Genomic DNA, 27438 nt, shown 5'->3' with positions numbered 1-27438 from the left:
GCGGAAGTAGAGAAATAAGAATGACTAGATGTGTGAGACCTCCTACGGTTTCGTTACATTAATTGTTTCAACGCTGCTGAGATAATGGACTGATTCAGGAAACATTTATTTTCACACATCACTAACAATAGTCATGGAGGTTACCTCATTTCTATGCCGTATCTGCTGCTGCCAGGTGGGCATCACTGGTCGTCACAGTGTGTGAGCAAACTGCTTGCTCAAACTATTTTCTGCGACTATTTTTTTGAGCGATGTGATTCTAGTGGTCCATTAGTCAAGACTGCAGTGACTCCACGGATATATGCCACACTCTCACCATTACAAACGGAGAGGAACTACCAGAGGAAGGCACGGATTAAGCCGCATGTTCAGAATCAACATCCTCTTAGATACAGAACGCCCAATCCATTCTTTGCTTCTTCTGGTCTTTTTGCACAAGTTATGACACGTTTTTCTCACAAATTTTTGCGTCTTTAGGAGTTCACACTGCCACAGTCATGAGCTCCTAGAAGGAACATTTGATAGTCCTGTGGCGCCAACATGCGAACCACTGCACGAACATCTTTGGTTGGATGAGGCGGGAAATGAGAAAGATTTCGGTGGATTTCGGTAAAGATCAGTTTTTTTCAAATTTTCATTTTTAAGTCGTAGTATTACTCTTTAAGTCAGTTTTTCAACATTTCCAAACTTCTTTAGGATTTGATTTGATCAGTTCTTCCGAACAAATGTTAAGAAAAGTCGATATCATCTAATTTATTACACAGTGGTACAGCATCAATGTTTTGCATTCACTAATAGGAAATAGCATGACCGGATTTCTTTTATATGTTGCCGTCAGTGGGCCAAACTGTGGCGATTGCAATAGCGATTTCATTCTGCAACGGTTTTGCAACGGTTTCGTGGTAGTGAGTTGGGTAGGTATCGCTTTGAATGGATCTGTATCTCGTGCGTATATCCGGGGTTAGTATATTACGCCGTCCCATTAACGCTGCTGTTCAACTACACTCTTACGGTATGGGACATTTGGATGGCACGCACGACCCATGTTTCTCCTTAAAAATTTACACATCAGCATCCTTAGATGCCGCACTTCACCATACAATGCAGTAGTTATAGTTAAGTTAACGCAGGCAACTGATACGATTAATAAGTGTGTATGAATCTACCTTATAATAGAAAATGTTCTCTATTTGAATTCCAGATTTTGTCCCGTTTACTCTTCAACACATTCCATCCACTCAATATGGCGTCCCGTGAGGCAACCATCGCGTGAGAGTCGCTCCATTTTTGAGAATGAGAGCAGACCACCGTGCCCAGTCAGCATTCTCACAATATATCGAACAGACGCCATTATTTTATTCTACTGTCTTATTTAGATACATAAGCGTCCAGCTAGTGTTGGCTCGCGAAGCTCTCATACTGCGATATTGGATGATGATGTTGTTGTAGTTGAACCAGAGCCGGAACCACATTGCCAACCAGTTCATGAGTCCGCATCAAGGTTCGCGAATAACTCAATGTCGAACAGAAGAAATGCTATCAATTGCAGGCATTCTGCGCATTCCAAGCGCTCAAAACGTTCCAGAAGTCATTCTATTCTCAATCAAAGGTCTCTAAATGAAGATAAACAACCAGAAGAGGGCCTCACACCTCTATCACAGAATAATTCGAAGTGTTCTGTTCATTCGAAGGCTAGTAGATCAAGTTCGTCCTATTCCACTGGAATAAGGTATGATGCACATGAAAATTGTTGTAGAGAAACTACTCATTTGTCTCCTGTTAGTTTTAGTCTTGTTGAGGGTGTCTTTCGAGATTGAAAACTAAGGCGAGGAAAAGGGGTGCCGTTATTGGCATTGGTGGCATAGCTCCTCGCTCCAAATCCCTTCACGAATACTAAAACAATCGAAGCGACAGAACTATTCATACGAGAACTGTTGATCGATCATGTCTAAGTGGCAGGAGTCTCCCTAATTTCTCTCTAATTTAATTACAGAGTGAATGATATACCAATAACCATTTATATGCTGTGGATAAGAAAATATTTACTGTCAGAAAACAACGAACCTAAAAAGCAAAGATTATTCAAAAACTTCTGCAATGTTGAAAAGGCCTCAAAAAATAACAGCATGTCTTTTTTATTGTCAGGGTCCTTTTGAGCTAAACCCTAAAAAACCGTCGTGAGTCCGTTAGCAGTTTCTAAATCCCCGGTGTCATCGGTATTCTGGGCTGATTCCAATGTTTTCCGCTTTGACTGACTTTTTGCAAAACGAGCAGCTGAAAACACACGTTGAAATCCGCAATATGCTTTTTACAAAAACCGGAAAAATTTAAATGTAAAATTAAACACTACGAAAGCCAACACCGTTTTTTTTTAAAGGCTAATGTACGCCTCATATAAGTAATTGTTGATTTAATCACGAAGAGATCAACGGCTTGGATGTTCTAACGTGGTTCCGAACCGTCGTCGGTGAAAAAGCAGCCAGACCTACCAACTACGTTACACTCATGCATTGTATAGTAGTTAGATTAACAAAACAGAAAGTTTCTCATTTTATTGACCGTAAAAGTTTTAAAAATTCTCCCATTTATGAGGTCTGAGGGTATGTTCTTAGAATTTAATATTATGTTTTATAATAATTTGTTTGCTCTTTGGTAAAGTGTTTGTAGTATCTAGAAGAGTTGTTTTTTTTTTGTGCTCTATAAAACAGTGACAATTGTTTCCTGAATGTGTTCACTTTTTTACTTTTTTTAGCCTAAGAAATACCTAGGAAGCAATAATTGACACTTTCGACACCTCCTTTTCTTAGCTTTTCATCGAGATCAAAAAGCCGCCGCAGCAGACCGGTAGAGACGAATACGACGACTTTGACCTCGACGACAAGCCTCGCATCAGGAGATCTGAATTTGACGGGAACGTCTCAAAGCACTTTCTGAGGAAACCGTCACTAAACTAGTCATGAGCTGGACGAAAAAACTCAACTGAGATCACAAGATTATTCTTCCCGTATTCACTAGGTGAGATATGTCCAGAAATTGGGAGCTTGAGGCTTCACAAGATTACCGAAGAACAAAGAAAATCGCTTGAAAATGACCGCAATGACCTTAACCAACTACTTTTGCGCGGAATTATTGGTGTGCCGACACCAGATAGTTATAAAATGGTCTAGGACGGGTCCCACGGCGGATTGGTGCGCCGGCACAGTGGAGCGGTGAAAGGGGAATTGTTAATCTGAAATTAAATCAAAACTTTTGTGCTATAGAGCAGTATTGCCGCGTAGTAACTTCGTGTGCATGTTGCAAATGGTAAATGGAACGTTGCAACCGTTTCATATCCGTACGCGGTGCTTTTTACCTCTGTGACTCCTCTGTGCGTCTCCTTGCACGTTTCCCTCATGTTAGTGTTCATGCCTTCCTCAAAAAGTGGAAACACGAACGAAACCGCTTGCTTTAATAGTGTTCAACAGCTTACATGATTTGACGTGGGACGTTATCTTTAGCAGTAAGACGTCGTTCACGTCATTGTATGTTAAACATCATTCTATGATAGCTGTTGGGGAAGCTTACTTCGAGTGATACTTCCAAATTGTGTCTATATTATATTGGTATCGAAGGAATGTTTGAAGCAGAAGTTTGAGTATTCCCAACACGTAGAACTGACGCGTCAATTAAGAAAATTATGGAAGCTTTCGCCTTTATTTATAGTAAAAAAAGAAAGAAGTAAGCGTTGTAATTGATCAGTGGGGCGAGCGAAGAGAACACCACGAAAAAGGCCTCAGCCGGACGTTCAGACTGTTAGTATATAACTCTTTCAAATAGTATTAAACGCTTTTCCAAGATCAAGCAAATCATTATAAAATTAGATGTAATATAAAACCCTACGAACGTATTCCCCCACCTTATGTTCCAAGATTCAGCCATGCTGCTGCCTTCCGAATGTGTTGGTTTACCATTGATATACACGACATATAGGTTTGGTAGATCTGCAAAGCCACATTGTATGGGGTTATCACTGATGTCGAAGCCTAGTTCATTTATGCTACCATTTAAACTTGATGGTTAATGCCTCTGTGAACTCTTACGTATCGTGCACCTGTACAAAAAGTTTATTCCCTGAGTATACGTAATAAGTGCTAAAGGGGTTAACGCGAAATTTTTCTAGTCTTTTGAAGATATGCTAGGGATGATAGGAACACTAACAACTCGGTTCTTCATTTATTTTTCGACGATGTATTATAATATTCACATGCAATACAAATCGTTCAACGATAACTCCTTAGTAAGAAGAAGAGAATTCATGGTTCACAGGAAATCATTTTTAAAAAAATTGAGAGGAAGATTTCATTCACTGTCTTTGTTCAGCCTTAGTTCCGTACAAGACTACGACTACAATGGGAGAGCCGTGTCTTTATACAGGATTCTGAAGGACTTCTCAGACAAGTATCCCGTACTGATTATTCATGTTTTTACATAATAACAGTTTATTTTCTTCCTTTTGCTAAGGAAAAGTCAAATTTCAGCGTCTCTCTCTGTTTCTTGCCATTCTAGTTTTGGTCTATTTCTTCATTAATCAAGTAGACCTCACGATAGCCCACATGTTCGAAAGCTTTGTGAGGATTATATATCCTGCTAGTCATTATATGGCTGTCACAAATGAACAGTTTTTTGCTAGACTTTCGAGAATGGCCACCAGAACCGACGAGGTTATGGAGGTGAGTAGAATACACCGACTTGCAGATCTAAACTTTATTTAACCTGAACGTGCACTTAGTTTGTAGTATTTCAATATATGCACGGCTCAGTTCAACATATGAAAACAAGTCCTGCCAGTAAGTCGGGGTGTAGTGATAGAAACAGTAACGTTTCTAACACAGCACCTCCCTCCAACATCTTTTCAACGTTGCAGTCATGAAAGGTATGAAACGGGTGGCAATTTTGAGGTGATGTGGGGGACCGCAACCCGGATAGATTATGTGTTAAAGAGAGTGTTGCGCAGGATCGAATAGCGTCACACAATGTAGGAGTGTAACATCAGCCTTCTCTAAAGGCCGGTGCGGACGATAAGAACATCGTGGCCTGGCTTCCTCTAAGCACCTCATCTTCACTATCCTGCACTAACCAAACATCAAACGCGTGTGGCATGCAATCTTTAAAGTCGTGCAGGCGGACTGGATTCATTCAGCCATTTTGATTGGTTTTATGGGGCAAACCAATGGACTATATGAAGTTTTAAGTTTAATTATCACACTTATTTAGGCATTCTACTGCGACTTTGCACGAACTTGGTGTCAACGATTTGAATTGATGTGCGATGTACGCTGTTCATTTGTTGAACAAACCCTACAACGAATTCGCAAACATCCACACTGAAGAAGACATGCAGTGATTCAGATTTTCTCAGCAACCTATGTTAAGATGCTTATGAGAGTATCCTATACGTCCTAACCTTATCTATTACTCATTGTGTTATTGTAGTAGATCACAAAAGTCACCTTTGTTCCTTAGTATTTCTGCGTGGTAAACCACGTGCAGTACGTAATAAAACCATCTTGTTAGTCCTCTTCTCGTTGCATCATCATCATTTAGGTTCACGTGCGTCAGGCGGTTGCGTTATTGTCTGCTCTCGCATTTTTAATTTATTCCTACTTATCTCTCTAAACGTTTCTTCACCTGTCTCTCCCCTCATCACATTCGGTTTAATCTAAGATTCTTTCTTTGTATAACCATCATTCTTTTTTCAACATTCTAACCATTCTCACACAACTGTTTTAATCACTTAACTTTCCAAATCTTTTTAATTTTTTTCTTTTTCCTTAACACTCCCATCTACATTCCTGACATCTGTTGGCTTGAAACTCTACTTAGCCGTTTCGATCTCTTCTCCGGTCTTTTAACCGTTTAACTAATCCTTTTTTGCCTGCTGCTGTGAACGATTGTGTTATCGATATCTTCTTGGTAGGTCAAATATAGATCAAGTCATCCCAACTAGATCCACTCGCGTTGCAAAAAAACAAGTTGCACTTTCGTCGCAGGCTAACCCCCGTGGTGAGTCTAGAACGGAAGAATGTACAGAAACAATAGAAGCGGACGATGAGCAAATGTCAGCAACAGACCTGATCAGCGCTATTGCTGAACGGAACAAGGACCCTGTTATAAGTAAGATGCTGGCAAGACTTTCTAAAAAGTTAGGATGGATTTCGCCGAACAGTTTGAAGCGGACAAGCGTTCGCGGAGCGTAGTAATCAATGGCCTCCCAGACTCAAGTTCTTCAGAGAGACTGTACAACCTGGAGGAAAAGTCAACGATATTTTGCTTGCATTAAACGTGAGACAAACGTTAAATTGAGACAAGAAGCACGTGAGCGTAACAGAGGAAAAAGTCAGCAGGAGTGGGTGGTTTACCGTGGCGACCTAAGGCACATCTCTGACAATAAGCGAAACATATCGGGAAACGCCTAAAGCTGCACAGTGCTTCTTCAACACTAAAACCATACTTATTTAAAGCACGCAGTCTCGTCAATAAAATGCACCATTAATGCACCATGTTTCTCTGCTTGTACAAACCGAATCTGATTTTTATTTCTGAGACTTGGTTAACCACTAAAATCTTGGACTCTGAGCTCGTTGGCAACCTGCCCTATAATGTCTATCGTTCGGATCGATCCGTGAGAAGAGGAGGTGAAGTGCTGAAATTTTGTGCGCTGATAATTTGTCGCAACTTCGTTTTATACTCGTGTACCGTCCTCCAAATAGTTCTGCTGCTAATGATAAAAACTTGTAGACGTACTTAGCAATCTTGCGGTTAATTATCAAACTATTATTCTTGGCGACTTTAGTCTGCATGTAGATTGGATTAACTCCATAGCTTTCAACTCATCTTCATTACTTTTCTAAGATTTCTTCACTAGTGCTGGTTACCTGCAAAATGTGAATCCGCATACCCACGCTGATAGGATTCTTGACATTCTCCTTACACCCAGCACCTACACTCTTGATGTTGAGCTTCTTCCTCAGCTAGCCTCACAAGACCACGCAATTGTCCATTTCGAAACACCTGTATCTATGTCAGCTCCAAGAATTACTATGCTTGACTTTTTCGCAGTTGATCAGTTTAACTTGAACAATTACTTTTCAGGTGTGTCGACTGGTTTACTCTATTCCATCAATACTCTTCATGTTCGGACATTCATCTCAGATTCCGCAAGAACGTTTATGAGGGTCTTGCAAAATTTGTTCCTTTTCGATTTCCTCGCGCATTTTGTATGGATCTTCCACCTCAACTGAAAGCCTTGATCTCTCAAAGGTAACGTCTTTTTGAAGAGTTAGACTATCCTTTACATAACCCGCTGTACAAGAAAGTATGTTCTGCTATTGACTTCCACATCAAAAATATCTTTCTTATCGAGAACGCCGCTTAGTGCACAGCGAATCCATGAAGCCATTCTATTTATACTTAAGGCACAAAATGAAGGGCAATGGAAGACTCCCTGGTCTTGTGGATCAAACAGCAGTTATTTATATCAGAGATGCTGAAAAAGCTAATTCCCTAGCCCTGCATTTTACCAGTGTGTTTTCTTCAGACTGCAGTAATAACACTCCAGAAATTGTTGGCATAGCTCCTATCCAACAGCAGTGCAGTGTCATATTTTTTCATCCTTTAGATATCTACAAATACCCCAAGTCTCTTAAACCGTCGGTTAGTGAAACGTATGATGGAGTGAATTGTATATAGGGAGTGTGCTGCTACTTTATGTCATCTAGCCCATATCTTTAACATCTCAATGCTATTGGGCAAAGTTCCGGAGTGTGGAGAAGAGCCATAGTTACAGCGATTCCTAAATCCCTAGGCACAAAGCTGCTGAGCAATTACCGTTCTATTAGCTTATTACCGACGCCAGTCGAAACTATGGAGAAGATAGTTGTATTTTTTTATTTAAAAATTTCGTTGTTAAAGGAATATTTTGAGGGGGAGTATTTAATATGGGTATTTTTTTGGTTTTTGAAATTTTTGTTTTTTTGGTGGGGGGGGGGGTGTTTTAAATTTTTGATTAATTATCGTCTTTTTTTCGCCTCTTAAGAAGGGGTAAAAGGGGAAAAAAAAAATAAAATGTTCAAACTCGATACTATGGAAAAGATAATTAAGGATAAACTATTGTCTTGGCTAAAGAAGTTTCATCTGATTCCCTCTCAACAACATTGGTTTATCGCAGGAGCTTCGACATCTAGCAACCTGATTGATAGTATTTTTGACCGGTCCTTAGCTTGCAATCAAGGTAAATTGATTGATATGATGTACGTTGACCTGTCAAAAGCCTTCAATAAAGTACGTCATTGTAAAGTAATTGCAAAACTTGAGTACTTCGGAATACGGAGCCGTGTTATAGATTAGATAATCTCGTATCTTAGCATCAGAAGCATGACAAAGTTGAGTCAAAGTTGGCCATAAATACTCAGCCAAATTCCCTTGCAGAAGTAGAGTTCCACAAGAAGGAGTCCTGTCCCCTTTCTTGTTTCTCATCTACACTATCGACCTACCTATTGTGCTCAGAACTTCTTCTTACGTCATTGTCCAAATATACGCTGATGACATTAAGATTTACGATTAAGGCATATACGATGACGAGAACTACCTCGATGTACGCACTGCAATTCACAAGTCACTGGTTAAAATGTCCGACTAGGCTTCCAACTAGGATCTGCGCATTAACTACGACAAGTCCCTGATTATGGGTGTAGGTGAAGGTAACGTGGCTGAGTATATTATGAATGGAGTAACTCTTGAAATTTGTAAATCTGTAAGAGACTTGGGAATTTTTGTGGACGATATCCTCAACTTCACAGAACATATGGATCATATTGTAAGAAAAGCATACTCCTCCATTTTTCGACTATTCCGCATTGGTCACACCTCTAATCCAACTACCCTCACTCGTCTGTACAAATCATTCGTCTTACCTCATCTTGAATATGGCTCTCAAATTTGGAGCCCTTCAAAAAAGAAGCACATAGCGAAGCTCGAAAAGGTGCAAGAGACTTTTACCCGTATGTCATTCAGAAGAATGTCAGCAGACTTAGCGGTGACTAGCTACAAGGATCGTATCAAAAAATTAGGTATGAGCAGCGTGAGGAACATACGTATACAACCCGACCTTATCTCCTGTTTTCGAATCCTCAGAAATGAAACCAAATTAGCGCAACTTAATTTACATTACGCTAAAACACAGCATAGAAACTTTGACCTGATATTCAATAACTTCTTCTATAAAACTGCTAGATGTTTGGAACTTCTTACCGCGTGATGTTGTTAAAGCCGAACATAGTAGCATATTGAAGACGAATTTTGAAGGAAATTGACATAAGCCGGTGTTTGAATAATGATGTCTAACCGCATGCCTCTGATTTTCTGATCTGATGTCTGATGCCTTCTGCACAGGGCACAGAACTGGATTACGGATTACCGTCAATGATACCTCTTAGTTGTCTTTTACATTTCTTCATTTCTTGCACTGATTCTCCTATAGTTCTTTTTCAGCCTACTGCGAGGCCACTCTTTCCCTTCTTCCGACATATGAAATCTATTCCACTAAATGAAGGTCATTTGCTAACGAGGATACTTATATCTTTTGGTTAAATCTCTCTTTAATATAATCCGTCATATTACCTCCTTTCTAAATCATTTCTGAATAACCTCCTCTTGTTGAGCTTCTCATCTTTTGGTAGGTTTGGTCTTGACTGCCGCTTGTCTAGATTGTGGTAGTCAGTCTTTTGAGGATCACGAAAGTTGGTGAACTCTCCTGCTTGAGGTCCCCCGTCAGATTCGTCTCTAGTTCCAACGTATTCCTTATGTCTCGGGCTAATTTGGCTGTCCGAACCCTGATTTTTCGATAACTGGACCAATGATAAGCACTCTGGATGGGAGAGTAGATGTCATGAGAGGATTCTTCACCTTCTGTAGTAGGAGAACGACATGTTCTCATGTGTTTGACATGTTCGACTTTTTATCTGCCACAAAAAAAAGACAGCGCCAGTTTTCTCTGACAATAAATTCCGTTTTAGTAAAGTTTGTTAATTTTTTTTGTTTCTGACTATATTCTCTGACTCAGACAAAGTGTGTTCCATTTTTTTATCTTTCTTTTCTGGTGCACCATTGGTGTATGTGAATAAATAAATAAAAAGCATCTTCCATTCGCGTATTGCTCCAACTAATGTAGATTTTGGGGCAGGCCGCCAGTGAGTAACAGCAACAAACAATATCTACAAGTTACACCCCCACTATTGTTTGCAATAAAATCTTACAGGACACATAACACTGTATGTCAATAGCTGCAATAGTTAATAAAGGAGACAACCTTATTCTCATTGGACATCCTCATAGTTTTCCTGTTTTTTTCCGCCAGCATGTGCGGGGTTAGCACTTGACTGAATGGTGGAAGATGAGTAGTGATAAACAGTGGTAGGAGATAGTAATTACATTCTAGAACAATGGATAGGTGTCGGCTTACAAGGTGGGAAAAGTTTCTTCCCTGAAGTAAGAGAGTAGTTTGGCGCCATTTATTAATGTTGTAACCCATTATTGCTCCCACATAGTCCTAACTGGACACGAAAACTGAAAACATTGTCGAGAAATCACACTATGTTGCTGCATCTCTTCACTGACCATAGGCATGAAATTCGCAGTGAAATGGCTTTAAAGACGGTGTACCTTGGAGCTGACAATGTTGAGATCTCACCAATAAGAAACGGCCCTGCAGTTCGCTTTACGAATATAAAACTGAACTCAATTGCTGTTGGTAATCTGGAAAAACACATGTGATTCATTCTAGTTTGTATCCTTGTCTCCAACGGTGGCTTATTACAGGCCAGTCTGAACGTCCAGCAAAAACCGGACTTCAGACTTTTTCTGGTACTCGCTCACTGATTAATAAAAATGTCACATTTACCTTTTTCGACATTTATACGTAGTTACAGCGTGATACTACTACAACAAGAAAGGGTCAAACGCGGTGATGGGACTCGACCTTCTCGAAGACACTTCCCTCCACATTTTTCTTCTCCACCAACGTTCCTGCGACAGTTCTCGATTGCTGCCGATTCAATATACTGGAAATTCCCAGTGCTTCGAAAAGTCGAAAATTAGCCGAAGAACAAGTGGCAAATGAGAAAAGCTGACAGAAGCGAAGAAATATCATTTACTAGAAGAATCAAAATTGCTGAAATATTGTTGAATATCTAGAATTAAAATATTTTCATCTTTATTCTGTTCTATTTTTATTGTAGAATCTATTAATTATGTTCAAATTTTGATTAAAGCACAAGATACAAAAAAAATAGAAGAGTCAGGTGCATAGTTCGAATCACAGAGGAAAGAAAAAAAGCGAGAGAATCAACATTTCGTCCTGCAATATGCGACCCCTTAGCCTCCATTTCCGGCTGAAGCAAATTTTTGCAGAAGAGATAGAAATTTGATACAACTTCTAAACTATAAAGAACTTAATTTTACGTAGTTTGCAGCTGTTTAAAAGTGAATTTAACCAAATTTAAGGACAAAGAAGCTTAAATTTTGTGCACACTGTTAGGTCTGGGAAATCGCGAATACCTTCGCCATAAGAGGACTAAAAGTAAATTCTTATGTAGTTTTTAAGAGAGAAAGATTTGCCTTAAAAAAGTCGCATCGTTGTTTTTTTTTTAACTCCTAGTCTTTTTGGAATTTTGATGGGACGAAATTTAAAACTCTCCGACTTTTTTTGCATTTGTCCCATCTAAATTTTGAGAGAACCAGACGATCCGGAAAGGAGAAACTTTGCACATAAGGTACTCTTAAACCCTCTATCCGAATACATGATCTTCTGAAATGCAGTCGTATTTTTTTTGGAACAGACAGAACCGCTAAAATCCCTATTTTCGTTCATGCGCCGAAAAATGAGTGATTTTGAATAAAATTCTTTAAAACTCGAAGCAACTTAGTGCTAAGCAAATTATCTTCCAGTATTTTGTAGCCGAGGACTTTTTCTATCAGATGCTGCACCAGCTTATCTCCAGGACCTCTTTTTTTCCAAACTTTCGATGGGACAAAGTCCTCTTATGAAAAAAAGACCTATTTTCCAATCTCTATCCCATCAAGATTTCAGAAAGACTTAGGAATTACCTAAACTTTTTCTTTAGGTCCACTTATGCTGAAACTATTCGGGATCATCTAGGCCTAACAATGTGCGCAGAACCTGACCTTTTTTGACCATTAAATTTTGTTAAGCTCCCTTTTAAACTGCTGTAGACTACGGAAAATCAGATTATTCATTTTTTAGAAGTTGTCCCAAGTTTCCATCTATTTTGGTCTATTTTGCAAATATTTGCTTCATGGAGTGTCGAACTTGCGTTGTCTCATTAACACATTGTCTCGAAATATTGATGCTTATATTTTACTCTCTTACGCCTGAAACTAAATATAACATTTTGTAATTTGTGTAATCATTTAAAATTATTAATTGTAATATCAGTCTGAGCGCCCGGCTAAAGCCGGACTTCACAGTTTCTGTGGTGTTTGCTTCGCTCGCCTTCACTGATCAACTGAAAATTAATATTAGTGTTACTCGTTCTATGAAATTGGACTTGTGCATCTCCAACAATCTTTCTTCTTTTTTATATTATAACTAAAAGCGAAATACTTCACAATCTTTTTTCTAGACGCGGCAGTTCTACATTTGGAGAACATTCGAGCTTCAGCTTCAAACACTCCTTATCAATATATTATAGACAATACTTAAAAGTATCTCGCGAAATGTTTTTTCTCCTGTTTTCTATAAACGGTTATCAAAGAATGGTGTTTTGGCATAAAATGACGTGAAAGACATCATCCTACTGATAAAGATAACGTTCCACGTCAGATCACATAAACATGCTGCTACTATTTAAGCAGCCGTTTTCATGCGGGTTTCCCCTTTCTGATGAAGGCGTGCTACCAAATTGAGACAAACGAAGAAGGAAATAGGCACGCGGAGAAGTCATAAAGGTGAAAAGCAACGCCCCCAGTGGCCACGGCTATGAATCATCCCATTTACCCTTTGCGACATGCACGCGAAGTTATTGCGCAGCATTTCGATGCCGCGGGACCCGTCGCACCCACTCATATAGGTATCTGGCGCCGGAGGACCCGTCGCACCCCCTCATATAGGTATCTGGCGCCGGTGGACCCCTTTTTTGAATTTCGTGACTGACACACACACACAGAGACAGACAGACACACGTGACAGAATCACCTTGATCACCTTGACTCCCGTTGATCTTCGAACTGGTCGAACAGTAATTCTTCCATTTGTCCCCGCCGCACCCCCTTCTACAGATATCTGGCGCCGATGGACCCGCCGCACCCCCATCTTTAGGTATCTGGCGCCGATGGACCCGTCGCACCCCTTCTATAGGTATCTGGCGCCGGCGCACCAAACCGACGCCGTGGGATCCGCCGCACCCCATTTTATAGCTTTCTAGCGTCGAGGCACCAACTCGACCCCGGTGGACCCGTAGCATCCCCTTTTTAGAATTTCGTTTGCTTCGTTTGAACTTCTGCTTTTTATTTTCATTATGCACGATGAACGACGACGGAATTACTCGTTTCCTGTTGGTCAAGAGTTTGCATCGTAGGCAAAACTGTGGGTGATGGTGCTCATAATTGCGATTTACATCTCTGCTGTGTCCATTCTAGCACCGACGCTAGTGCAGATACAAATCCAGAACATAGCATTGCAGGCACGAGGCAGACGTACGTACTGCTTGTATAGTAGCCAACTGTTTACATGTTCTGATGTGGAACACTTTCTTTGTCAGCACGATGATGTCATTCACTTCATTTTATGTGAAACATCATTCTGTGATAACTGTTGAGGGAAACAGGAGGGAATCCTACACTTTGAGTAATGATTCCAAGCCCTGTCTATATTACATTGGTATCGAAAAAGTGCTTAAAGGTGAAGTTTGTATGTTCTCCAAATGTAGAACTGACGCGTTTACAAAGAAAACTATGAATTTTTAACCTTAATTTCCTTTACGAAAAATTAGAAAACGTTGTTAGAAAATCACACTTCTAATGTTACAGAAAATGTCACTATTATTAATCTGTTTTCATTAATCAGTAATGGCGAGCGGAGCGAACACCACAGGAATTCTGAAGTCCGGCTTTAGCCGGACGTTCAGACTGGTATATAATTACGAGCTAAGTCCGTGTGTGTGTGTGTGTGAATGTGTGTGTTTGTCTGTGTGCCACGAAATTCGAAAAAGGGGGTGCGACGGGTCCACCCGGCGTCGGATTGGTGCGCCGGCGCCAGATATCCAGAAAATGGGGTACAATGGATTGTACAGCGTTGAATTCCTATGTCGTGGTGTAGAAATATCGCGCAGTAACTTCGTGTGCATGTCGCAAAAGGTAACATTTCATAGTCGTATCCACTTTTTGCGTTGCTTTTCACCTCTACGACTCCTCCGTTCTTCCGAAAGTGGAAGCATGAATGCTAACTGCTGCTTGCATAGTAGCGAACTGTTTACATGATCTAATGTTAATCTGAAATTAAATCAAAATTGTTCTGCTATAGTGCAGTATTGCCGTGTAGTAACTTTGGGTGCATGTCGCAGAAGATAAATGGGACGTCGCAACCGTTTCGCAGCCGTAGCCACCGTGTGCGTTGCTTTTCACCTATGTGAATCCTCCCCATATCTATTTCCTCCCATCTTGGTAACATGCCCACTTCAAAAATGGAACCACCCATGCAAACAGCTGCTTAAATAGTAGCCAACAGTTTGCATTATCTGATGTGGGACGTTATCTTTATCAGTATGATTATGTCGTTCACGTCATTCTATGTTAAACATCATTCATTTGTCTATATTATGTTGGCACCGAAGCAGAGTTTGAAGCTGGAGTCTGAATATTTTTTAGATGTAGAAATGACGCTAATAGAAAGAGAGCTGTGAAATCTTTCGCCTAAATTTGGAAAAAAAAGAAAGAAGAAGACATTTTTTGCAGAAAATACCACCACTATTAATTTCTATTGATCAGTGATAGTGAGTGAGGAAAACACCACAGAAAGTATGAAGATCGATCAGACTGGTTTTTGAATAAACGCGAGATTTCCGACGTGCCAGAAATGGCAACCATAATGTTTAACACACTCAGCACATGCAGCCTGCATGAGTGAGCTCACGTCAGTGAATAAGCACCGTTAACTTAAACCCTTCTTAAAGTTAGCAAAAAAACTGAAAGCACCATATGCTTGTTTATCACGTAATGCTGAGACTGAACATTTAGAAAAGGAAGCGACCAGAAAATTATCATGATTCACTCATTCTCAGATCGAGGCAAAAATGGAAATCCATCTATGAAAAGTCCAAAAGAAAATATTGTAAGAAGAAAAATGTGTGATCTAAGCGAAAATGTTTGACGTATCTGTATGAACAAACGACTAATCTGCATCGCAAAATTGGAGGTGTACGCTACTACGCACTATTAACTCTAGTTCAGAAGGTTTGTTTTGTTGAAAATTGCTTTCAGTTAACAGACAAAGCCTACTTCCCGCTGAAGCAAAGGTAACCGAGAAAATTTGTTGAGTTTAGAGTTTAATAGTGAACTCTCCAAAATGTCAACTTCGACATCGAATTATAAAGGTCTCCAACACCTCATCTTAAATCGTTTAGATTTTAGTGTTGTGGCTGCATTGGAAAAGTTTTGAAAAGTAAATTTATAAGAAATTTGGTAGCGTTTTTTTTCTTTTTCTCTAATTTGAAAGGAACATGATTGATAGTGTGATAAGGAGAATGTAATAAGTTCTCATCAGACTTACAAACAGCAAACTTCGAGCGAGTACAATTTTCCATTTACAAAGACGAAACTTTCATAGATCACCGCTTAGTGTTTGTGATTTCTCCATTCTACTCTATTTTCCATTGGTACTTTGACTTCATTTCTTCCCCTTAGTTAACTGATATTGCTTATTTGTGTTTTAAGAAGCCCAATCATCTAAACGCAAACTAACAGGTGACTCACTTCTTACTAGATTTCCTGTGGTGCGGTCATGATAGAATCAGTGCATTCTCCAGTTTTAGATAACCATAATTTCAAAGAACGAGATGTGAGTTTTTATACCACTGCTTACATGTGTAAGGAACAGGAAACTCAAGTATACATGAGCGAAAAGAGCGAAATTCAACAAAGACTTATTCCCTTGTCATCAGGTGCATGAGAGGAATTATGGGCGGATCCACATAACAAAAATTCGAGATTCAGAAGCAGGAGGCCTTCACAGTGTTAAGCACGAAGAATACTTCCACGGGTTTCTGCCAAAAGAGCAGGTCAGAAGAGTAAGATAAGTTTCCGCCCGCCTTCACATTCAGCTTGATTAGTCTTGCCCTTCTGTTTTCATTTTTCCCAGTTGAATTCAAATCAGTAGAATTTGAACATCGATGGAACAGACAGAGAGAAAGAACCAAGACCATATTCACAGGAATTCTTTTTACTTCAGGGAATGCTCCTGGGAAAATAATCTGAGAGAATGTGTGTTGTGTCCTCTTGTCTTGGGTTTCCTCGAGAGACTCACTCGCGTTGCTCTCAACATTTATTGGTTCACGTGGTACACGCAAGAAGAGACAGTGTAAAATAATAATAACCGAAATATGTCCCTGTGTGGCCACTTCGAGCACCTCCTAAAACACTGCAGTAAACGTTCAAGCACATTGTGTTCTATGAGTAGTACCTAACATAATTAATACATGATGACGGCAAGGATTGGATCGGGCACCCAGAAAAGAGTATGTTCCTCAAAACTAACTCATAAAGCAACAGTAGCCAGCGGATGTCCGGCTAGAAGCCGCGCCTTCCGACAATATAGGCTTCCCTTTCGAAGAAAACCAACCTCATCGACGCTTCGGAGAAGATTTCGTTTTTTATACTTTACATTGTTAATGATATCAGTGAGGCGCTAGGGACCGGCTCTCCACAATTGTGTTGCGGTTTATTCTTACAGTGGAGGATTACATGGTATAAGAAGCGGATAATCGGATCGAGCAGGTCGTGTGGGGGCGATAATATAGGAAAAACAGAAAGTCAAATGTATCTCCTGGGTAAAGGAGTATCTGGATGGGTTCAAAGATATCGAAGCTTCCCACACATCTTGGAACTTCTTGTTGGGTTCATAAGGAAAACTCCATATAGGATTTAGAGATGCGAACTCATTCATTCACTCGGGCTCGAGATCACGAGACGCGGAATTCCAGAAGCGTTTTGGAACATTTTTGAAGAAATCGATCTACTACTGGGGCCGCTGGGGCTCCTTAAAAGAATCCTTGTAGTTGGTAGCTGTGGTGATATATCAGATTACCATTCTCAGCATGTAAAATTTAGGACCGTTTGACGTGTTGCGTGTTAACTCTCTACACAGTATGAATGAATTTTGTAAGGAGCTGAAGAGTTTGAAAGGACAAATCGCGAATGGCTTTAACTATTCTAGACTTCGATGAAAGTGATGATGCCGAAACGCTGTTAGCAAAGATGAGTACCGGTTTTTGTCTCCAGCTCATGAAGTTTAATGAAGAATCTAAGTATTCAACAGCCAAGATTCAAGGACAGTCGATCAGGGGCATTAGTAGTGATATTCTTTATTGGCAGGGTCAACCGTTCCTTGGGATTTACCCAGAACAGCTTTTGTAAGGGAGGATGAAGCTAAGGGGGTCGTAAGAGGCCGATGCTTTACCTTGGGATAAAATCGAGTATTATGGGAATGAATGGTTGAGGAAGAATAAAACTGAAAAAATTCAGCCCTGGCCAAAATTACTAGTTATCTTTAATAACAGCTAACATTCCGGCGATATCGCCCTCGTCAGAGCCTGGAAAATCAAAGCTATCAGTAATTTATCCTCTCATGCGCCTCATCAATTACAGAAAGCATTGAAACGATAATTATACTCAATGAACAACACATCGGTTAGTGCTTTCCTCATATGTTGGTAACGTATCAGATCACCACCTACCACAATTATGAATCACAAGGATTTTTTATAGGAACGCAATGTACTCATCTTTTTTGTTCTCGTTAGAATTTTTTGCGATTATCCAAAATGTCTCTAGTGTTCTGCACGCTATGATCTCAGACTCGAAAGATAAGGTAGTAACTTCTATCTCTATTTCGGAGTTTTGATGACATATTCTACGGGGTGCTCCGAGTTTTGTAAAGAGTTTGGATTCCACGAGTCCATGTAGATGCTCCTTAACCCAAACGCAGAGAGTCCGTCCCGTTTCCCCCATGCAATCGTCGCCACACAACCTGCATTTGGTACTAAACAACACTTCTGACACCATGCAATCCATACCTGTGCCTGTACCATGTTGGCATGCCACGCAGCTGGGAGTTGTGCAAAGTCAAATTGAGTCGGTCATATGCACGATTGCGTACCAGCTGACACTTAAGGTTTGGTATTTCTATAACGCTCGCGTCCTTCTGTAAGCCCATTTGGCGCCGACCACACCGCACCGCTTTGCTCAAATCATCAGATATCTAAGCCAGAGAGAAATGAATCCTTTCTGGGCCATCCACTACTTTGGGTCTTCTCAAGGGATGTCGGGCTTATCGCGCACCACAGTCTACAGTCGGGTACCCATTCGATATTGTCACCTTTTGGGCTACATTTACGGACCACGTTTCTTTCTTTCTTCCTGGGTGTGCCCAATTCTGCCTGTGTTGGGCAGACAACACAACAATAATCTATGTTGGGGTAATACAACAGTCTCCATGTGCGACTTTCGATAAACCTCGGCATGTTAGTGCTTCAATAATTGTTTTCTTTAGTAGGCTTTTCGATTTTGGACGTAAAAACAACGGCAAGAATGGGTGCTAACTTTTTTCCCATAGCTAGGCCCTTGACTTGTCGATAGTGCTATTCCGACCATCAGATAATGGAGCAATTTAGGCATTCTTTTATTAGTGTCATGATCTGCCTAATGCTTAATCCATACATCTTTAATTAGGCCTGGTGCAGCGTAAGCAATCTAAACTCTCTTCTACACTCGGAACACACCGTAGTACATGTCATCAAAACCCCGAAATGTCATCAAGAGGTAAAAGTTACAATTATATCTATCGAGTCTGAGATCATAGCACGCAGAACACTAGATCTTGGATAATCGCCAAAAGTCCTAAAATGAACAGAAAGGAAGAGTGCATTGAAATCACAGCCGAACTAGCCCCATATCAAGATCTGTGCAGTTAGGCTTTTCTTTTCCCAAGCTAGACCCTGACTGTCGAAGCCCCGGCCATCAAAGTTCTCTTATTAACCTAACTTAATCCATACATCTTAATCAAACAAACAAAGAAAAGTACAATAACTATCGAGTCGAGACGAGCACCAAACACAGATCTGAAATCCAACTAAAATAACAAAAACCCATATAATTGGTTTTATCTACAGAGCGGGCTAGGTTCCTATAAAAAGGGTTCTATAAAAAACCATTGTGATTCATAATTGTGGTACGTGGTGATCTGATACGTTACCAACATATGAGGTAAGCGCTAGCCGCTGTGTCGTTCATTAAGTACGATTATCGTTTGAATGCTTTTTGTAATTGATGAGGCGCTTGAGAGGATAAGTTACAGATGCCTTTGATTTTCCAGGTTCTGACAAAGGCGATACGCCGAAATGTTAGCTGTTATTAAGGGTAATCACTAATCTTGGCCAGGGCTGAAACAAATCAATAAAAAAGGTACGGATTCGCCATGACAAGATTCAAGTACAATGGAACATGGACAATACTAAGAGTGGGATTGTTTTTGGGAGGATAGTGCTCCGACTACGCTCAAGCCCGCCTACTGGTCTACCCTTACCAATGGAGTCAAAATAATGGCCAATTTGTGAGCACCTTGCGCATCATGCCACGGAACGCGGAAGATTTTCCATCAATTTGTTGAGAATTTAACATTTCTATCTTTTTCTGTTGTTTCTCTTTCCAGTCAAAAGCCGAGTGGCTAAATAAGGTGAATTTCCGACACAATTCCTTAGTTAAAGGCAATATACCACGAATCTGGGGTGGTACGGATTTCAAGTGGAGTACCCGTATACGGAGTCATAGATTATGAGGACCGGGGTGGTTCCGCACATTTCTCCCTGAATCACTGCAAACAGCCGGCCCCTGAATGCTGTTTTGTACGATGCCATCTACTCCAACGCTCCACCTTTGCAACCGTAGCGTCCCTTACTGTGATGCAGGGAGAGATGAGCGGAACTATCACCGTCTCCATAGTCTACGACCCCGTATATGAATACTCCACCTGAAATCCGCACCACCTCAATTTCGTGGTATGCTACCTTTAAGCACTATAATATTAAAATTTGCAGAGTAAAAGGAACGTCCATGTGAGAAGGAGCACTGACAATACCCACATTTCAGGCTTATGATCTACTGACTAAGGTGGGAGATTTTCTGGTTAGGCAGGCAGTCAGAGTAGAAAAGAAGTCATCCGCGCCAGTATGTTCCCACTCACTATTTATACGAATTTATTGTAAGACACATTTTTAGGATAAACCTTTTGCAGGAATACTTTATAATCTCCGTCCGGAAAAATGAAGCGACAGAGGTTTTGTTAATGTTGATATTTATTATTAGCTGTCTATGCTGGCTATTTGCTGCTATAATGACTGCGCAACAATGCACCAACATTATTCAAAGTGGCGGACCTCTTATTCTGCTCCTCTCTTCCATGTTGTGCTAGCGTAAAGTGAAGTGATCATCATCACCACACTAAAAATCATAAGTTATACATATCTCAGCAGATGCATCGATTCCGTCCCAACTTTGCCGAACCCACCTAAGGATAGAATACAGACGATAGGCTACTTTTCACCTGCAAGCCCTTCCGCCTGCTAATCTTACTATATATCGATTCTATTGATTTAAGTGCATTTGTTACCTGCTGATAGCTGGTATTACATGAACTTGGTGACTGCCGTTGGGGATAACTAAAGTAGGGACAACGGGTCTAACAGTGTGAGATCCCGGCGAGACAATGAAGTGAGCAGAGACTGGACGAAAACAAACACAATACACAAAACCTCCTATCTAGCAACTAACGGTTAACGTGTTTTGGTGTAGGACTCATATCTTCAAAACCGTAATGTTAATGATCACATTATTCTACGCTAAAATAATTTGGAAAAGTAGAAGGATGCGATTCACCTATCACATCGAATATTGTTATCAAATTCGCGCGAACTGATACAGATGGGATAGCAGGGTAGTAGGATGTAAAATTTCAAATTTCTTCCAAAATGACCTGCAAAAAGTAGTTTATGCAGTCTAATCTATGCATATCGTCCCAAGCGCACTGGATTGACTTACTGAAACCACTTGATGTAGATAAAAAATGAGGTTAGCCTCCCTTGTCTCAAAATTTCGTGTATTGGAGGCATGTTTGGTGGAGGAAGTAAGTGGATCCTCAGATCTACACCCTTGCTCAGTGACTATGCAGAATTCGACCAGTGGATTTCGCTGATTTCGTTGTTAATTCGTACTTAACAAATGGTCAAAGTTTCGCCATTGTTGACGAGCCACGTTGTACACCATGAGCTATTTTGTTGTCCTTGTTTGCGTTCAAGTCAGAATTGTCACAGAGGGGGAAGAAGCAGCGAAGGTGGGATTCGTTGGAGTTACGCTTTTACTCTATACTCTCGCACACGTAAGGAGGATTCTGATGCATGACAGTGTGAGCGATAAAAGTCTAAAAGCTGCACCACCCGCACTCGCTTAACCATTACACACATGAATATACTTAAGAAATGTGGGGTCATAAGAAATATTGAAAGGAATAGGCTTCTGCCCCAGCCCAATATGTACAACTACACAATGTTAGCAATCATTTGAGATTTTAGTTTTTACGTGCACATACATTTTTGTACCTGTGAGATAGATATCGCAAGGACTTAGTTGCCTTGTTCAACGTGAATTTGGGTTGCCTTTCTGAAAATCTTAAACACCTGACGGTTTAGTGTACCCTGAGGGTTTTCTCGCTATCTACTTTGTGTAACTTGACTTTTAACTACTTATGGCAGTACCGTGGCTATGAAAAAAGTATCTCTTCCGGTTTCTGGTTTCTAGAATATTCAAGGTTGTCAACTCCTAAATTATTAAATAACACATATACCATTTAACGAACACGTTTCAGAAGGAAAAGGCGCAAGAGAAGACTGAAGAAGAAATGGAGGTAGCATGAACTTTTCTTCGAAGAGTTTCCTGCCATCGTTACTCTTTCCATGTTAAGGAAGAGAAGAAACAACGTGATGAGAATGAACTTAGACATATACACATTAAATATAGCCGACGTGCGAAGCTATACTATGTGAGACTGTACGGTTTCAAGTGGGTTTCGGGTAAGAACGTTGGTGCTTAGTGCTTGATAGTATATGGTATGCGATACTAATTTTGACAAAAATATTCATACAGGTTTGATCGAATACCATCGGAGATATCGCATACCGTTAGATGAAGATGGAACGATTATCAAGAAAGCGGTTAAGCGAGCTGAATGGCAATTGAACCATGAACAGATTGTGAAGTGAGTTTTCATAGGAAAGACAGCTGGTTTCCTGTTAATTCAAATCCTAAACTCTCCGCTTAATGCGTTGACTGATTAAATGGCAAATGCTAATTCAAACTCAGAAAAAGATACTGCAAAAGACCAAGGGAAAAAAAAACAGAAACTTGTCATATCCCACTTAAGAATTCCATACAGATATACAAATTGATCATAGGATGCAGAGCATACTGATGTACGGATGATGATCCCAGTAAGCCCGTAAAACTTTTCGATGACACCCCATCAGAATGTCTCTTGCTTTTTGTGGCTCATCCTCTTCTCTACTCGACTCAAATTCCCTCTTCATGCTGTATTCTCTTAATCAAAACTGCATTACACCAAACCTTTTGGGCATCTTTTGACGTTCGTTATACATCATCGGGTCTGAATGCCTGGCTAAGGCCGGACGTCAGGTTTGTTGTGGTGTTCTTCGCTTCGCACGCCTTCAATGATCAATAAAAATCTATAATAATGGCATTTGCTGTAAAATTAGGGTATAAAATGGCAGGGGCTTGCTATCCCTGCACCGCAACTGGGTTAACCGAACTCACAACTCGTGCCACGCGGACGTGTAACCTCAAACTTGGGTAATTAAACCTTTACTTAATGCTTTTAAAATCAACAATTCACGAGCGATATGAAAAATAGCAGTGATAACTACATATAATATTCGCAACATTCGCAATTTTATCAATCGCAAAATATGTACTTCATTCGTAAATAATAATGATAAGTGATTATAATAGAATAAAACGATCGCAGATAATATAGCAAAAATATGATGCATAATATATTTCAAATATAAGGATGATAAACAATATTGAATAGGCAATCGCAAAAGAAATACATGGAGAAAACAATCGCGCAAATAAGAAAAGAGATAGGAGACCTTCGTAGCATCGCTATTCGCATTTGCGCATTTATCATTCCCTTTTATACTGTGCTGGACGAGGTTCCCAAAACATCTGCGTTGATATTTCTCTGATATGCTTTATCTCCTCAGTAATGGCAGGATGTTTTGGGAACGTGGGCAAAACATTTGAATCGCGTTCTTCCGCGATACTCCCCCCCACAGGGTTCTTCTTGTCGTATCTTCGCCACCTTTCTTACAATTCCTTTAACTTTTCTCGCTGTCCATTTTTCGGAGCTGACGGAGCCTCCTGAAGATGTCGTCAATCGCCAACTCGCACTGCAGCTTCTCCACTCCCGTTTGCACTGAGGTCTCCGGTAGTTCGCATGTGGCCGAATGGTGTCCTCTTTCTTTGCAATGGAAGCAGGGTATCCGGTACTTTACGCACTGGTAGCCACCTTCGCAGTGCAGCTCCAAACAATTAAAACATCTGCCACATCTTCTCAGGAAGCCTCTTCTCTCTGCGCCGGTTCGCATCTTACTGCAGGAGTCAGAGTAGTGCAATCCTTGCTCACCGCAGAAGACACATCTCATCTTCCTTTCTTCAGTGCGGTAAACTCCTGCCTCATACTCTCGCTGCCTACAGGTTCGCTTCCTCGTCAGTTCTCGAAGGCGCTTTTGGATGTTCGAGAGTTCCGTTTCCAGCGATTTGATCTCTGCGCGAATCGCCGCTTCTTTCGGGTCGTCTCTCGCCTTTTCGTATTCCATCTCTACCGCTTCCATATACTCTGCATTACTCGCAATTTTCGCCTGTTCGGAACTTTCACCACGATCCTTCTCGTCGGTTGCCATCTGGCAACTCTCTACCGTCTGCGAGAAGTTGTCCACTAGTGTTGCACTGCAAGTTGCTGGCTGCGGCTCACCGAGGACTTGGTTTGCTCTGGTCCGCTCCATTTGTTCCTTCATGTCCGCTACAGTGGCGCTTACAAACTGCACCGTTTCCAAGATTCGGACATTGATGCTTTCCTTCTGCCCTCACTCCATATTGAGACAGCTAGAACGGATTTCGCGAATCGCGGCAAAAAATTCATCGATTCCTTGCAGCTGATCGTTCACAATGACATCGAGTATTTCTATCAAAGTAACTTGCGATATGGCGAATTGAAATGCGAGGCGCAAATACTGGAGCTTAAGGCAGAAAACTGCAAGCTTGCAGAGGCTTGCTATCCCTGCACCGCAACTGGGTTAACCGAACTCACAACTCGTGCCACGCGGGCGTGTAACCTCAAATGTGGGTGATTAAACCTTTACTTGATGCTTTTAAAATCAACAATTCACGAGCGATATGAAAAATAGCAAAGTGATAACTATATATAATATTCGCAACATTCGCAATTTTATCAATCGCAAAATATGTACTTCATTCGTAAATAATAATGATAAGTGATTATAATAGAATAAAACGATCGCAGATAATATAGCAAAAATATGACACACACACACACACACACACACAGTAAATTTGGGTATTTGCCTTACTTTACATTTCTTTTCTTTTTTTTGTCTCACATATCCTTATTGAAGGACAAACAGAGCGTAAATTCCTCGAACTGGCATAGTTTGTGAAGCACCATGTGTTGGACACTTTTATTCGCATCGATCTAGGACAAAAAAGCTCGGCGATGGTGCATTCGGTGATGTCTACAAGGGCATACTTCGCTGTGGATTGATAGAGTCAAAGGATGTGGCTATAAAGACAATCATTGGATCGATTTCTTCAGAGGAAAATGAGAAGCTGTTTAGAGTTAGGCTTTTTTGGACATATTCGATAGTATGATTATCGCACAAAATTGATCGATGTGTCTTTTTCGTAGGAAGCCATGCTCATGAAGCGACTTGTTCACCCAAACGTGATTATGCTGATCGGTGTCGCATCGAACGAGGAGCCTGTGATGATAGTAATGGAGTTTGCACAAGGTACCAACATAAGCAATCTTACCTTACTGATTTTTTACTTGGAATGGACAGAACGTTTTGGAAAGAATTGCGTCGTCTTGAGAAACATTATCGATTCTTATCTATGCTAGTAATACAAGATAGCCTGCGACGTTAACAGAACCCCAGTCCGGTGGCTCTGGCGTTGACATGGTTCGAAGGAATAGGAAGCTTCCACTTCCCTTATTCAAATTTGACTCTGATACTATCACCACGCACATTTTTGTCCGCTTTATTATACATTTTAACATTATTCAATTCTTCCATTCATTTCATTTTACCGGCGGTTCCGTTCTCGATGCTATACAAGCAAAGCCGGGCCCAACTATATTCACTCGCATCAAGTACTGTCACGGAGCTGCACTTGGACTTCAGTACTTGTCAGAACAAGGAGTGGGTGTTCATCGTACTATGCGATAGATTCTCTTTTAAAAGTTTCCAAAAATTCTAATTTTCCAGATTATTCACCGAGATGTTGCGGCTAGAAACTGTCTTATTGGGAAAAATGATGTTGCAAAAATTTCCGATTTTGGACTTAGTATCGTGGGAACACAGAAGAAGGAAAAGACACTAAAAAAGGTCACATATAAGTATGATAATCATGAAACAGTCTCCATATACGACTTTCGAGAAACCTCGGGATGTTAATGTTTCAATAATTGATTTATTTAATTGAGCCGGGCACGAGATTGTTACTATCCTCTATTCGTGGCTAATGTTTCGGCAATATCGCCTTCTTCAGATTCTGAAAAAGTGAAATCGAACGTGATTAATCCGATCAAACGCCCAAGAAAGAAAGTCCTGAGTTTACTGTTGGGCCTCATAGCTACCAGTAGAAAAGAATATCATACCTCAGAATCAAATGCTATTTAATGCTGATATTTGAGCTATTCACCTCACAGCACGTGTCTAGCAGTGGCAGCACGGTCATCTGATGACCGAATTATTAAAAATCATATTAAAAATCACCCTTTTGTAATTCGACAGTGACAATTGCTCCTATTTAAATTTTGGCAGGATCCAGCAAGATGTAGCTTCTTATTTCCAAATCTTTTGTTATCTGCTGTTCCAAATCTCGACTTGTTTTATAAAATGTGCTTGCATTTAGGTACCTGTACGATATCTAGCTCCAGAAACTCTTAAAAAACGAGAGTATACTGTGAAGACGGATGTGTGGAGTTTCGGCGTTTTCATGTGGGAGGTAGAGCCATAGTTCTTTTAAAAAAAAAGGAAAGAAAGAAGTGGGTCGGAAAGGTAGTTATTCATTAACAGGTCTTTCATGATGGCAAGGAACCGTACGCTGAAATGAACGCAAAAGAAGTCAGAAAATACGTGCTAAGTGGCAATACATTGGATAATGAATCCGATCACTATCCACAACACATGTGGTCGATTACAGTAGTTAGTTCAACTGATAACATCTATGGGACTGGATAATTTCAAACAAAGAATGATTTGCAGAGTTGCTTCGCCCACGATCCTCAGTCTAGGCCAAGATTTGACTCGATAGCGGCACAAATTTGGACAGGAATAGATGAGTTCAAAGAACATGACAAGATGCTCTCAATGATCAAATTTTGGTGACCAATAATTAGGTTTCAAGTGTGTAGTTTCATTTTTAATGACCGATCCATACAAATACAATCTTAAGGCATAACTATTCTGAACTAACCGTTTGTGCACCTTTTGTTAAGTTTTTCTTTTTCAAGATTTTAGCGGCACAGACCACACTGTCGCACACTGTACACGGGTTCGGATCTGCAACATCACTGAATAAATCGATATGCATTCGTTTTGTTTGGCTCCGATTCAGGGATAAAACAGTCTTATAAAGTGCTGGAGTGAAATTGGATGATGAGAAATTGTTCGTAGATTTTCTGCAAGATATGTTATAGCAAGCAAAATGTTCAGATTTATTATTCCGATCCTACAACATGTCTCTCCCGGTAGTCCACCATCTTCGATTAGAGACATAGCAGTCCCAGCTCGTCACGACAAA

At 40.4% G+C, this 27438-nt stretch overlaps 4 protein-coding genes across 6 annotated transcripts; 3 read left to right on the top strand and 1 right to left on the bottom strand.

Moving 5' to 3' along the window:
- Window positions 1-301: 301 nt before the first annotated feature.
- On the top strand, window positions 302-5367 carry RB195_015036 (uncharacterized protein; the record flags this gene model as incomplete). 2 transcript variants are annotated; one of them, XM_064205555.1, is made up of 9 exons in its annotated part: window positions 302-348; window positions 478-609; window positions 1202-1316; window positions 1377-1501; window positions 1550-1729; window positions 4360-4444; window positions 4518-4607; window positions 4670-4709; window positions 5254-5297. In XM_064205555.1, 9 exons carry the CDS (start codon window positions 302-304, stop codon window positions 5295-5297), a joined length of 858 nt encoding a protein of 285 aa, XP_064061436.1. The 2 variants fall into 2 exon arrangements, with proteins under 2 accessions (XP_064061436.1, XP_064061435.1); XM_064205554.1 differs by having other exon boundaries at window positions 4518-4709; window positions 5254-5367.
- Window positions 5368-6095: 728 nt separating this feature from the next.
- RB195_015035 (uncharacterized protein) lies at window positions 6096-7728 on the top strand (the record flags this gene model as incomplete). Its single annotated transcript, XM_064205553.1, has 5 exons — window positions 6096-6153; window positions 6892-7060; window positions 7132-7299; window positions 7455-7561; window positions 7658-7728. 5 exons carry the CDS (start codon window positions 6096-6098, stop codon window positions 7726-7728), a joined length of 573 nt encoding a protein of 190 aa, XP_064061434.1.
- A 1925-nt stretch (window positions 7729-9653) lies between these two features.
- RB195_015034 (uncharacterized protein) lies at window positions 9654-10656 on the bottom strand (the record flags this gene model as incomplete). Of its 2 annotated transcripts, XM_064205552.1 has the most annotated exons (5): window positions 9654-9884; window positions 10083-10250; window positions 10346-10415; window positions 10499-10519; window positions 10580-10656. In XM_064205552.1, the coding sequence occupies 5 exons, from the start codon at window positions 10654-10656 to the stop codon at window positions 9654-9656; spliced, it is 567 nt and encodes a 188-aa protein (XP_064061432.1). The 2 variants fall into 2 exon arrangements, with proteins under 2 accessions (XP_064061432.1, XP_064061433.1); XM_064205551.1 differs by lacking the exons at window positions 9654-9884; window positions 10499-10519; window positions 10580-10656 and having other exon boundaries at window positions 10062-10250; window positions 10346-10396.
- Window positions 10657-16051: 5395 nt separating this feature from the next.
- Window positions 16052-27023, top strand: RB195_015033 (uncharacterized protein; the record flags this gene model as incomplete). Its single annotated transcript, XM_064205550.1, has 14 exons — window positions 16052-16108; window positions 16212-16328; window positions 20413-20490; window positions 20558-20599; window positions 22184-22222; window positions 22280-22388; window positions 22462-22573; window positions 25110-25248; window positions 25319-25421; window positions 25561-25832; window positions 25899-26018; window positions 26548-26640; window positions 26712-26840; window positions 26901-27023. The coding sequence occupies 14 exons, from the start codon at window positions 16052-16054 to the stop codon at window positions 27021-27023; spliced, it is 1533 nt and encodes a 510-aa protein (XP_064061431.1).
- Window positions 27024-27438: the final 415 nt, after the last annotated feature.

The sequence above is a fragment of the Necator americanus genome, chromosome V (genome assembly GCF_031761385.1).
Source record: "Necator americanus strain Aroian chromosome V, whole genome shotgun sequence".
NCBI classification, from domain to species: domain Eukaryota; kingdom Metazoa; phylum Nematoda; class Chromadorea; order Rhabditida; family Ancylostomatidae; genus Necator; species Necator americanus.
The sequence above is the reverse complement of the archived record's forward strand: the minus strand, read 5'-3'. Positions and strand labels throughout refer to the sequence as shown.